General features: G+C 45.5%; 1 protein-coding gene across 3 annotated transcripts in view; it reads left to right on the top strand.

The window, feature by feature from the left end:
* Positions 1-11,428, top strand: part of DCDC1 (doublecortin domain containing 1) — a 533,665-nt gene extending 522,237 nt beyond the window's left edge. The window contains exons 40-42 of one of the 3 annotated variants that reach the window (XM_088470413.1): positions 5,626-5,749; positions 10,147-10,192; positions 10,414-10,462. In XM_088470413.1, the coding sequence (XP_088326539.1) occupies positions 5,626-5,749; positions 10,147-10,180 (158 nt within the window). In that variant the 3' untranslated portion in view covers positions 10,181-10,192; positions 10,414-10,462. Of the gene's footprint in view, positions 1-5,625; positions 5,764-10,146; positions 10,193-10,413 lie in introns of all 3 variants that reach the window. The other 2 variants (XM_088470412.1, XM_088470415.1) reach the window with 2 other exon arrangements.
* The last annotated feature ends 2,696 nt before the right edge of the window (positions 11,429-14,124 follow it).

Raw genomic sequence — 14,124 nt, 5'->3', positions numbered from 1 at the left:
TCCCTATTCGATGACGCCTAACTAGAGACAAATTGGTATGGTGATATATATTTAAAAAGAGTTCAATATACATGCTAGATAATTAGCAGTAACACTTGCGCACTAAGGCCCTCATTCAGAGCCGTACGCTCTGAGCAGAGCGCACGCTCTGAATGAGGGCCGGGCTCCATTTTCATGGAGCGTCCTCCTGGACGCTCGTATAGCTGTGGGTCACCACCCACAGGCTATACGAGCGTGCATTGTGATGGTCGCGATGGTCGAGACCATCGCGACCATCGAATTTGCGAGCCGGAGCCTGCGGTTGAGGTTTTCAACCGCAAGCTCCGGAGTGATTTTGGCTCTATCAGAGCCAAAATCACTCCCACTGACATCACTAGTGATGTCAGTGGGCCGGCTTCTGACGGGAGGCGTTCCCGTGGGAACGCCCCCGTCAGGGAGGCACGCCCCCGGCACGCCCACCAAAGGGGGCGTGCTGTCAATCAACATTGACAGCACGCCCCCTTTGATCGGACACAACGAGCGAAGGACTTTCCTTCGCTCGTCGCGTCTGGCGCATGCGCACGACGGAGCTCCCTCCGTCGTGCGCATGCTCAGTCCATAACATCGACCCACTTGCGAGCGGACAGCCGCTCGCGAGTGGGTCTGAATCAGGCCCTAAGATACTAAACGGGTGAGCTACAAATCACAGAGGTTTGTCCCCTTCTGTAAATACATGCAAGAAAAAGGTACCAAGGGTAATCAAGGTTGATTGAGCTCAACCCTTATGTAATGACTGTTATCTGTAGTTGGTGAATGAACCTGAAACTGTGCAGAGTTAAGTACAAAATCTTTTACTTTACAAAGTAATGTATGGCAAACAAATGGTTACAGCAAGTAATCGTAAATCGTCAAAAATATAATAAAAATAAAATATAAAAAAACAAGATCAGAATCAAATTCAACAAGAGACACAATTAATGTGTCATCAATAGAAAATGAGCTGATGTGCATTCAACTCTGCTGTATGCGAATCTAGAGGAATATATGTGCTGATTGAATGTATCTTGATATGGAATAATGTCCCTCGGTCTTCTTTACAGAGTGAGTGGTGTAGGGAGAGTAGTGGCTAATAGCATAAGGGGGCCCCTGTGACCGGCTGCTAAGTCTGTGCAGGACCTACGGAGGTGTGCGGCTCAGCGCCTGCAATCCCCCAGGTGCCTGTAACATCGCAAGCCCAATGGTCGCGATGGTCTTGACCATCGCGACCATCATCATGGCCGCTCGCACAGCTATGCTATGGTCAAGTTTATTTAATATAATGGAAAGAGACTGTTCAGGATTATTAATGTAGAGGAGGATATCATCAGCGAATGCTGAGGTCTTTATCTCCTGGTGACCTATTTTGATTCCTTGAAAAGACTGCCAGTTTTGAAGAACCCTAAGTAGTGGGTCTAATGCTACTTTAAATAAAAGTGGGGATAGGGGTCAACCCTGGTGGGTACCCCTCTCCAAATAAAAACGAGGTCCCACTATTCCATTAATTAGTGAAGAAGTAGAAGGATTTTGATAGAATGAACGAACCAAGTCAATGAAACCTGTCTCGAAGGCCCTCACCTCCAAAATTTTAAATAAATGTGGCCATAAAACTATGTCAAATGCTCTATGAATATCCAAGCTTAAAAGAATATTCTCACCACCGGGCGAACCACCCCACGCCACCACTGCTGCCATTGCTGTCTGTATAGCTTTCACCGCATGACGTCCCTGAACAAATCCTGTCTGGTGTTCAGTCACTAGATTGGAAAGTATTGATTGAAGCCTTAAAGCCATGATTTTGGTCAAGAGCTTGAAATCAACATTTAAAAGACTAATGGGTCTATGGGCTCTATTTACTACAATCCGCATATTGAATGCGGATTGTAGTGTGATATTACCGAGTGAATTCGCATTGCGAATTCAGGCAATATCACAGGGATTTACTATAAATCCCTTGCAGGGACAGAGCTTGCGATAAAGCTCTGTCCCTGCGGATCCCATCCGCACTCTAGTCGCGGTATTTTCGGAAAAAATACCGCAACTAAGAGCCCGCGCATGCGCCGACCGACCACCGCTACTACCCCCCCACCGACGCTAAGCCCCGCCCCCCGGCACTAAGCCCCGCCCCCTGCGATCGCGGACCCCCGCGACCTCCCGGGTATATAATTACAGCCCTAAGTGGGGGTGAATATGTTGTGGACAATGGCGGAGGTGCCCCTTCAGAGCTGGAGCCCGGCGGCAGGCGGTTCCGTTGTCTCCCATAGTTCTGCCCCTGTTCTCCTGAGAGTCCATCTGGGCCTGGAGATTTACCTTGGGGGAGCAGTGATATAGCCATATTAACTTCATCTTTGGTGATGCTACCCACCAGTGCTTCCCTTTGTTCTGAGGTGAGTTTCGGTAACACCTCATCAGTGAGAAGGGTGCTTAGAATTGTAGTATTAATAGGGGAGGAACGAAACAAGGCTTCAAAATGTTCCTGGAACTGGGAAACTATTTCCCTAGATTCAGTCAGTATATTCCCAGTGCGGGGGTGTTTTAAAGTAGTAATTGTACGTTGTTTCCTAGGAGGCCTAGACAGTACTGCCCGGAGTTTACCCGCTTTATTTCCCCAGCAGTAAAAAAATTTTTTGTGTATTCTAAAGAGTATCTCGCTTGCGTTATTAAGTAGGTTTCCAACAATTGGCGTGCTTGCTTATAAGAGTGCATGGTTATTTCCGAGGGGCTTGCATGTTGGAAAGTGTCTAACATTGTGGCTTTCAGCGTATCATATTCTGCTCTCGTCTCTTATGGGATACGTAACATAACTAATAACACTGCACAACAATGAAAATGTTTCCGATGTGAAAATAGTTACTTCTAATTGATTTCAGCATGCAAAGAATGAATATGACATTTAAAACTCTCAGTTAGCTCAGAGTTCCGAGATATAGCTCATTTATGACTATGTAGGGGTATTCCTAGTGAAGTGGGCAGAATGGAGAGAATCTTACCAGCAATCTGCGTTCCACGCAGAGGGGGCGGGGCCTAATGACCCAATTAAATGAATCAGTTATTTGTCCCCTCCCCTATTCAAATATATGCGATTCCCGGGATTACCCACACAAGATAACTGTGCTGCACTGAGTGACAAGCATAGTGAGCGATTCCACCAAGACATTTCAGCAATGGAACAAAGATATCAGGGTAGGTGATCACTACTGTTGGACAGTGACAAGAGATGCCCCAGAAGAGGAGTACAAGCGACAAGCAAAGAGAAAGCACCCCCATGAATAGGCCACTATATTAGATAGTACTTTCCTATGCTGTATGTTTGTTTCGTATGCTGTATGTTTGTTTCGTTTTGTGTTCTTATTTGTGATTGATTGAATTAAAACAACTGTTATTTATTTTCTATCAAGAAAATATCAGATTATTTTAAAATAGCTTTTCACTATGACTATATAACTAATGTATATACAGTATAGTGCAAGTAGTGTAGCTCAAAAAATAGAGCTAGTAAAAACATTCTGAAATCATTTTAGTTTTTCTTGACCTCAAATTAGTAATGTATAAACTATTATTAGAAAGGAAACAAATTAAAAGTATTCATTTGTTGTACAGTGTAATATGTCCCCCCAATACTGCCTTAGAGGCACCCCAGAAAAGAACAGGTCGGTCCCAGTAAGTCAGGTTATTGTCAACATAGTTCGACCAGTGGTGAGTAACATACGACTTGAAGTCATCAGACTGAGCTAGATAGTATGGGAAACGCCATATGCGGGTCAGTGTGTTGCATTTGTGGATGAGTAAGAGCCAGCGAGACAGGAGCGTGATCTGAAATAACAATGTCGTGATTGTCCACCCGATGCAGCAGACTTATTTTGAATTAAATATTTTTTAATACATTTTGCTAAATATTATGAAAATGTATACTAATAATTGTTCTGGCTTATAAGTTTAATAGGATTTATTTTTTGCAAATAAATTCGGATTGACAAGTTATTATTGAGAAAGATTAAAACCAAATATGAACTCCTGTAATGCTCCTTAACATAACGCACCTTATGTCTAAGTTTTTGCTTTCAATGCCTGCATATTTTGCTGTATATTAATGAGCTTTAATGATTGATATGGGGACAAACAAAAGGTCTGGGGAATCCATGTATAAGCACTGCATGAAAACCCAGAATGAGACCTTCAGCTATGTACCCTCCAGTGACGTGCGGTGTTGTCAATGGAAGGGGAGGCACAAATGGGGGGTGGGTCTGAGTGCCAGGAGCCTGTCTCACCCCCACTCACTGTAACTCTCCCCTCACTATACTAAGCTTCAGTGTCTATGAATTCTATCTATATGTGACAGTGGGTATGATAGGGGAGGGAGAATGACAGGGGAGGCTCTGCCTACCCTGACTACACGTCCCTGGTACCCTCCTGCTTATGTCTATCAGAGTCTCCTCAATGTTGTAGGTTTTCGCTACTCCAATCATATTGTATATTTCTGTCCTGGTATAAATAAACTCTCAAGGAACAGACATGTGTTTTGCTCCTGTGTAGAAACCTGTTTAGGTTGCTCACTAGGACAAACACTGAACATATACGGACACACGTGCATCAATAGTGGCAAATGAATTAACCCAGTATCATGTGTACTCCCAATGCCTGTTCAATGCCCGAGAATAATCCAATGTAAATGCAGTTGGGAGCTGGCCATCATCAGTCTATGTGTATACAGTTATCATCTGACATCCCAGATGGGCCATTTTCTCAGTCAGAGTAACAGTTACTCATATCTTTCCAAATTGACATCCCATGTGCATGGCTACATTGGAAAGCAGTCTTGTCACACACACTAGAAAGCTGGGTGACAATATCCGTATCATACTTGCCTATTACTCTCTGGTAGAAGCCTGGAGATGAGATGCATTGACCACTTTGGGGGCGGAGCCAGGCTCTTTGCATCATTAAGCTCCAATTTGCGTTTCTTTAGTCCCGCCTCCTCCCTATGGATCACCGATTCCTGGTGTTATCTACACATCCCGCCCACTTTACTAGGAAGTGGTCGGGATTGGGGAGATCCATCCACTCCACAGGGGTTGCAGGGGACTATCCAAAATATCAGAAGTCTCTCAAACCTTCTGGGAGAGTAATGCTGGGTACACACTGACAGATACATTGGCCGATCAATTGATCGGCCAATATATCTACTGCATGTCGGCCAGTGGGTACCCGTGATATGTCGGTGAATGTCGTCGTTCACCGACATATCACATTGGCTGTGCTGCACAGCCGATGGACAGATATGTCGGCAGACCGCCCGTACACACACAGCGGCAGCCGCGAGGAGGGGGGGTGGGGACACGCCCCCGACCAGGCCGCCGGGACCCGAGGGCACAAGCAGATGATGGCCGTTCATTGTGTATAAACGACCATCATCTGCAGATATGTCTGTCAGGTGTGTACCCACCTTAAGTACTTATGATCTGTATCTGTGTATTACACCATACATGTTCCTGTGTGAAACTGTATAATTATTATTGATTACGCATTTGTGTCTGAAAGTCCTGTAAGTCTCTAAATATAAAGAGTTTATTGACAATATGAATTTAATTTGCAATGTGTAATGCATTTCAGCCAGCAGAGAGAAGATAAAAGTCAAGGCAGACTATGCAAGAATCAGGAAGAAATATGGTTCGGGTGCAACTGATGTCGTCATAGCAACACCCAACAACCTTTATGAGAGTGACAGCAGACACGAGTAACTATACCATGGTACTCCAATTCCTCATTACAGCACCGAGCTCTGACAATGGATAGGGAATGTTGTCAATCCCTCGTCAATCCCCACCTCTGCCAAGACTGCTTAGGACGTTGCCTTTTCCTGACCACAAAGGCTTGTAATGGTCTCACTCTGGCACTTGTGGTACAGGGAATCAATGTTACAGTATGTCTTACCATACTGTATATATCTATAATTAGTTTTTTGTTTGGTGCTGTTTGATTCATGATGTGCACAATACATGATGGAGTGACTTATAATACAGAGAGAAATTCAGGACTGAAAATTAAACATTGGTAATTTATAGGACCACATAATGTAAAATTCAAGTTGTTTTTATCTAAAATATTTTAATTACATTTAGCAATATACAGTGACATACATAGACAGCAGAAGACCCCTTCTGGATATAGTACAACTTTTATATTTACCCTTCACGCCCTCCCACTGCATATATGCAATGGGCGCAACTGGGCGTATACACATATATCTCGATCTGAAGCCCTTACACAAGGGTGAACATTCAGTGCTCCATGGCCAACTGTCTAAGATCGATCAAGGGGCCCGATTCAGACCTACTCGTTAGGATGCGTTGGCACGCAGCCATCCGATGTTTGCAATCTGCGCATGCGTACGTGCGCGAACCAGTCCGAGCGATCGGGAAGCGAGTGACAAGTCATGCCGTTTGTTGGTGGTGACAGGGGTTGGTCGATGAAGACGGGAGTGGAGGTGCGAACGCAGGCGTGCCAGAGCGTCTTAACGCCATTGCAGAGGCGGGCATAGTTAAGATGCAGCATCATAGTACACGTCACCTGGCTGAATTTTACACTGAAGTGCTCGCAGTGCTTGCGGTAGGGTATGGTCAGCTACAAGCGCTGCGATCGCATCCGATGGTACTCGATGTTACCGATTGTTGCATACACTTCCTGGAGATGACGTGCATAAGAGGGCATCTTAAGACAGGCTGGTGGGCATCTGCATACACAGAGCAATCGCACACCAAGACATAGTGGGCGTGCTAATGCCTTGCCGAGCGATCGCTTGCCTTGCTGTTAGTTAGCCGGATTTGCATACGCATCTAGCGAATGAACGCATCTAGCGAGCGGGTCCGAATCGAGCCAAAGGAGCGATAACTGGGAACCGATTGATGAGCTTCTCCGTCGTGTGAACGCTGTGAAGAGAAACCTTACTGGCACATGACATATCAAAGCGGTTTTAGTTGCAAAAAGGGAGAAACATGCTACTTGTCACACTATATAGACCGCCTTCTGTCTCTATTGGGTAGTATTTATGTGATTATTTTAGTAGATAGGTTGGTTACTAGAGTATAATAGATCAACTAGTCACTGGGTGGGGGGGTGTTGCTGGGACCCTTAGTACGTACCTAGGAGCTCATTCAGAGCCGCTCGCAAACAGCCGCTCACTCGTTCGCGGCCGATGCTAAGCGTCAGCGAATGCGTACGCTTTGTTCTGCTCTGAGCGATCGAAATCCGCTTGTTAACCAAGCAAAGACAACCCAGTGTAATGAGTGCCATGCCGTCACTTAGCTTAATTTGCATACGCTGGGGGCGAGCTATCGCATCTAGCGAGCGGGTCTGAATCAGGCTCCTAATCAGCAACATATACATTTCTAAATGTACATTTAGCACTGTCAGAAAGTGGCCTAACAGATTACATATCTACACAGAAAACAGTCCCCACCCACCTGTGTCACATGACTTTTATAAAAAATGTGTTCCTTAAATATTTACCAGTGAGAAGGTAAAACGCATCTAGTTATTATCGGCCTTATTCAGCGTGCCAAAATCTGCTGCGCATGCGCTGGGCTCCGGGAAAATGGCGCCCACACTATTTTTCGGGGACAGCAGTACTGTGCCATTTTATAAATGATTTTGCCACTCTGCAGCGCTGGTCTGGAGCTGCAGAGCAGCACTCTGGAGACAAAGGACAGGTAAGTATATATAATGGGTGCGGTGTGGGCCCGTGTGCACCGCACACCCTGCACCCATTGTAGATAACGCCCCAGCAGGGCCGGATTATAGGGGTGCGGACAGGGCGGTCGTCCAGGGGCCCCTACACTGCCGCACATATTACCCCAACCTGGCCAGCTCCCAGGGAAGCCAGTCCAGGCAAGAGCAACAACATTAGTGAAGGCGTCGTGGCCTCTCTCCCTCATGGCTGGCTGCAGTGCAAGGTCGCATTGGCCACTGACAGGCTCCTGCAACTCGGCCACACCTTCCATCATCGCGTGGGCCCAGCAGTGTGTGGCATTGCATCAAACAGCCATGGGAAGCAATATAGAGCCAGGACCCAGCAGTCAGCATGTGGTCCGGGCCCAGGACATCAGTCGCAGAGGGAGCTGTGGACCTCCGCGGTGAGCTTGCCGGGGGAACCGATGAACAGAGCTCCCGGATTTTCAAGGTAAGTAAGGGGTATACTAGTAGAGAGGGTGAGCAGGCTGTCAATTCTGTTGGTGTGGGCCCCCACATCTCAGTTGCCCTGGGGCCCCCACAAGCCTTAATCCGGCCCTGCGCCCCTGTTTCTTTCTATGACAACAATTGAAATATAAGTCCCGTGGCCTATCTGAGTGTGACGCAGTCTTTCGTTGTGTAAAGTGAGTGTGTAATGCATTGTAAAGGGACTTAGGGCCTGATTCAGACCCACTCGCGAGGGCTGAGCGCTCGCAAGCAGGTAGATGGTGGCCCAGTGCGCATGCGCACGACGGAGCCGGCTCCGTCGTGCGCATGCGCGAGACCCGGATAGCGACGGGCAAGCTGTCGCTCCGGGTCTCGTACCAAAGGGGGCATGCTGTCGATGGTGAGTGACTGCACACCCCCTTTAGAGGGCGTGCCGAGGGCGTGGCTGCCCAGACGGAGGCGTTCTTATGGGAATGCCTACCGTCTGGGGCTGGCCCCACTGACATCACAAGTGATGTTAGTGGGAGTGCTTTCGGCTCTGTTTGAGCCGAAAGCACTCTAAGGCTTGCGGCAATGAGACCCTACCACAAGGGTCTCGTCGCAAGCCCGATGGTCACAATGGTCTTGACCATCGCGACCATCTTCCTGCCCGCTCGCTATAGCTGTGGGTGGTCACCCACAGCTATGCGAGCGGGCAGGAGGCCGTTCAAAAAAAAAAAATAGCCCGGCCCTGATTCAGAGCGAGCGCCCTGTCAGAGCGTCCGGCTCTGAATCAGGGCCTTAAACCACAGTTGCAGCCGTTCCCCTGTATTTGCATAAATGGGTGTGTTTTTAACATCTGCCGCAAATCAGACGCAGTCATCGGCATCAGTGTGCAACTTACACCAGGGTTACTGCACCCGCAGGTCAGCCATCTACGTTTTCATTTACTTGGGGCATTTTATTTGCCATTTTCAACTACACGCCCACACCATGCCCTAACTGTACTTTGGCCATGTTTCCACGCCCATTCCAGCCACTGGGCCTGATTCAGCAAGGTGCGCACGGATGCAGAAGCATGGAATCAGCTTCTGCGAGTATATGCTAATAAATGCATACTCATGCAGAATAAGCAAACGCCTAGCACTACACAATACCTCCCACTTCCCTTAACGTGCGTCCTGTTATACCACGCAAGACAGCAGAAACATCGGTAACATCAAAAACCATCGAACACATTAGCATAATAAAGGTTGACTTCACGCAGGATTTCTGCCACTACCTGCGTGCAACTAGACCTCAGGCTTCGTCCGTCGCTGCAAGGGCTTAAATATGCACGCCCCTAAACCGCCGTCCAAACGCACAGTCACGCCTGCGTTCGCTCGACCACTCCCCTGTCACCACCCACAGACGGCACTTCCTGTCAATCACTGTGCTGTGGCTCTGCTTTGCCTCTGAATCTATTTCATGCATACGCATACGCAACTATCGGCCGTTTGCGTGTGTCTGCAAACATGCGTTCATTGCTGAATCAGGCCCACTGTCCCGGGCCCCTAGTCATAGGCCGAAAACACGTGCACTGCGAAAAGAGGCCCAAAATATAAATGCAAACTGTGGCCGAAAAACGCTGCAAATTGCATTTATGTCAGACTCTGTATTAGGGCCCTGTATTATTATCACATCCCATTTATAACCAGATAGGCCTATCTGTCAATTCAATAACCAGAAGCTACAAATTGCAGATTATACTGATAAACAATTCATACTGCAAAATGATGATGGTCCAGCTTTGTTCCTCTGATTTTCCAAAGCAATAACTGCCAGGCTGTGTGCAGAACACGGGGAATATAACTTTATATACAGTATGAAATATAAACACTTTATAAGTGTATAGAGAGTAGCAGTAAATCCACTCAGCTATAGAGCAAATATATATTGGTGGATCAATTCTCTTTAAACTCAGCCTTGATTTCATCCTAGGAGACGGCGACTCCTGTTATATATGACAAGATAACACCGCTCTCCGGTCAGCATAAGTAAAGTCCTTTTTTTTTTATAACACTTATAAAATTATATCACACATCCATGAGAAGAAAATTAGATTTCATAGCCTGTGCCAGACCTTGAATATAAATTCAGCCTGGAAGCAATGAATTTAAAAATGTTATTACTTAATACGTGCACTTTATTAGTTTCTTCAACTAATGTCGCTGACTCCTGACTGAGACTCATCTCTCTTTTGTACAGGGTGAATCCTATCCGCCTGTCAGGAGACCGTGAACACAGATGAGGGAGGAAATGAATTGACATTTCAGAAGTGCTTGACCTAAATGGATTATACAGTTCTGTACAATTATTATTGAGAATTCAATACGATTTTTATGCAGGTTAAACCTCCCCGTGTAAGAATAACAGTCAGGTTACAGGATATCAGCAGCCCAGGAGGCAAAAGGGATGATATATTGTTATAAACACGGCTTTTCAATGAGAACTTTTACGGTCAAGTTCTTATTGGTAAAATTACTCTTTTTCTACTCTCTGTGTATTTTTGTTTTTTGTCATATTTGATATCCGGCAATATCTACACCTCTGTGCGCTGGTCCTACCTGCTGCACGTATAAACCAAAAGTAGACGGTGGCTGGTTTTGTAATTTCCAGTTACACTTAAGCTCATACTTGCCTACATGCCATGAGACTCCTGAATTTCTCCTGCACCCCAGGGGAATTCATGACACGATACGCGTCATACTGGCCCCGCCCCTTGCTGGCCAATTCTGACATTGTATAGAAGCAAGCTGGGGCACACTGATACAGATTGCAACAACAGCCCCAACGAGCCCCCACTTCTATCTCCCCATTAGTAACACATTACAATCAAAATTCTTATGCGTTTCAGTTTATTGTGGCACAGCTAAGCTGCAACACCTTATATCGTCGTAAACACCCTGACCTTCAGGAATATCTATAAATGTGATAGAAAATAGGTTGAACAACCTTGCAAACAGTACAAATAGGAATCACTAGAGTCAGTCCCACAGTCACATGAAGTTTCTACAAATGCAATTGATCATGCAGGTAACTGAAACAGCAGAGAAGCCTATTAAGCCCATCAGTGCAGACAGTACTAGCGGTTTTTGGAAGATTAACGCATTTTTGAGCATCGGTGCTATTTAACAAGGGGGTGCCACAATAGGGGGGTGATATATTTTGTTGACATTTCCCATGTCGATAGTGATGACATATATAGTCAGGATTAGAATGTTGACAAAACGTTCCTGGGGGTCCAGCGGTGACTTTACCTTGTTCAGCAGGTCCGGTGGTGACACCCTGATGACTTACGGCTAATCCTACAGAAGTTCCAGCGATGAGTAATACACCTAACCCTCCCCTCCTGCAGCCTAACCCTAACTCTTCTCTCCCTGCAGAATGGCAACACATTTCACACGCTAATATTGGGATCATGTCAAAGTTCTGCAGATGTCAACATCATAACTGTCAACATAGTGTTTTTAATGGCGACCTGGTAACTGCATCCCCCACAACAGATATTAGATATATACAGTTTGCTGCGGCCCACCTTCCCCCTTCTTATGCTTGCAAATGCCATCTTCATAGGTTTCTATGGGGACTGCAAAAAGGTTTTGCATTTCGTAGCTTGGTCCCATTAGCTCTTTAGATGGCCGTATTCATTTAATGGAGAGATCTGAAGTATCTCAGTTGGGTCCAAATCCAGTTACGCAATCACTTTTTACCATTCACCAGCACAAGCTTTTGTGGGAGCATCTGACTAATGATAAATTCCAAATCGCTGCAATATGCAACAAAAAAAGATAAAAAATTTTGGGGGCTTTAATAAATATGCCCCACACAAAGATCTTTTCCAGTCCAGAAGCTGCACTCGGTTGATGAAAAACATAATTTTATCTATATGGACAGATCCTCTTGTGTTGTCCACAATCTATACTTCTGCATTGCACCCATCGATCCATCCATCCACTTTTAGAAAGGCTTGATGCTCATGTTTGTGCTGGATGATTTTGATTGGTCATCATGATATAAACACAGCCCTCGGGGCCTATCAGAATCGATTGCTAACTTTGCTGTTTCTTTGCTGCATTCAGTGTGTGAAGATTGATTAATGGGTCAGGCAGGAATTGACTGTGTAGCTAGTACTGTGATATTTTCTTTACTGAGGTAGAGAATTGTAATTGTGTGACCATAAAATTGCTTTTTGCACAGCAGAAGCATTTAATAACTTAAGACCCCCACTGTGTAATTCCCAGAAGCCTCAATATTAATTCAGAAATTTGGAAAGAGCAAGAGGTCATACGAACCTCTTCCATCTATTACACCATTGAATATTTTCAAACCTGGTAATGTTTCGGTGCCTATTTCTAGAGCACTTTCTGGGACATTGGGCCTGAATTAGAGGGGGACAGTGCCGATGTTTGCGCAGTTGAGTGATTATTTGCTCACTGCGCTTGCACAAAAAGTCCTGGATACCTCTAAAGTACATGCATACCACTGCATTTACACAGAGGCTGCTGTTGCGAATGGAGTCATTTGTAATAAAGCTGGTGGCGGACAGCCATGGAGGTGACTGGGAGGCGGCTTGAAGTGAATGCAAAAAAAGGCCGTCTCATGGGCGTGTTATGGAAGGGTCACAGGCGTGTCAGTATAAACTCCGCTGCATTCTCAAATGCGGAGCCACAGCTACAGAGGTACAGATGATTAGAGAGAGTTTAGAAGGAGACACTGCTCCAGCTATAGGGGACGTAATAAGTGGTGATCGCGATGGTGAGCCAGTGGTGGTGTTCGAGTCCAAAGGTCGATTTGCACTGTCCACGGACATTGAAAGTGGGCGTCTCAGTGCTTGCAATGTTTGGCGCTCCCAAGTATATAAGGGGAAGGCTGAGACTAGCATTTGCATATTTTTGCAGCAGTGAATCAAGAAATCGCACTTGCGCATGGATTAGTGTTTTCCTCTTTATCAAGCCCATAGTCACATCATCCTACAATTACAAAGTCAAGTCTAACTGAATATTAGACCCTGCTACAAGTACTTTGCAGGCAGCTTAAGTTCCTCCAGTATCTTTAGGATAGTGTCCTAATCCATCTACGGGGTAAATTTACTAAAGTGAAAGTTTTTAGAAGTGGAGATGTTGCCCACAGCAACCAATCAGATTCTAGCTATTATCTTCTAGAAGGTGCTAGTTAAATGTTAAGTAGAAACTGATTGGTTGCTATGGGCAACCAATAGCATGCCCCCCGCTGTTGCTCTGTCACTGCCAGCATCTTACTGATGCTGACTCCCCCGCCGGGTCCCAACGCTGAAGATGTCGGGCACATTAGATATCGTCTAGTGTGTACCCAACTTTAGATTTGGGAGGGGCGTGTCCAAACAGAAATCTAACATGCAGTGTAAAAATAAAGCTGTGCAGCATTTGTGGGCTACATGCAAAAGCAGCCAATATTTACCCTACATGCAAAAACAATGTATGTATTTGCACCTCTTGCTTTGCAACATGGTTTTTCCAGGTGCACAATTACTTGCATCCTGAGTCTGTGTTTACATAAATGATAGTACTAGTATTGGATCAAATATCACTGGCTATTTTAGAGTATAAACAATTTTAACCCTTTTTTAACGGTTATATTTTCCTCAGAAACCCTATGGATTTATGCAGCCTTACAATACTTTTATATTTTCTTTTAAGCTCCTGACTCTCCTGGGTCTATCCCAAAATTGTGCTACACAGTACTTAATGTTTGTATAGTTGCATTAACAGGACACCCCCAGACCCTGGGCAATACTGATGTATGACAGGAAGGGGTTAATAGAATACAAACCTCACTCAATAAAACCAGAGCGCAACTGATGTGTTATATAAATATATCATTTGAGAAGACATTATACAAAATCAGTTTGCAAAAAGACAGGCTTAATGGGGAACTTCC

The sequence above is a fragment of the Taudactylus pleione genome, unplaced genomic scaffold, assembly GCF_031769625.1.
Source record: "Taudactylus pleione unplaced genomic scaffold, aTauple2 ptg000100l, whole genome shotgun sequence".
NCBI lineage: Eukaryota > Metazoa > Chordata > Amphibia > Anura > Myobatrachidae > Taudactylus > Taudactylus pleione.
The sequence above is the reverse complement of the archived record's forward strand: the minus strand, read 5'-3'. Positions and strand labels throughout refer to the sequence as shown.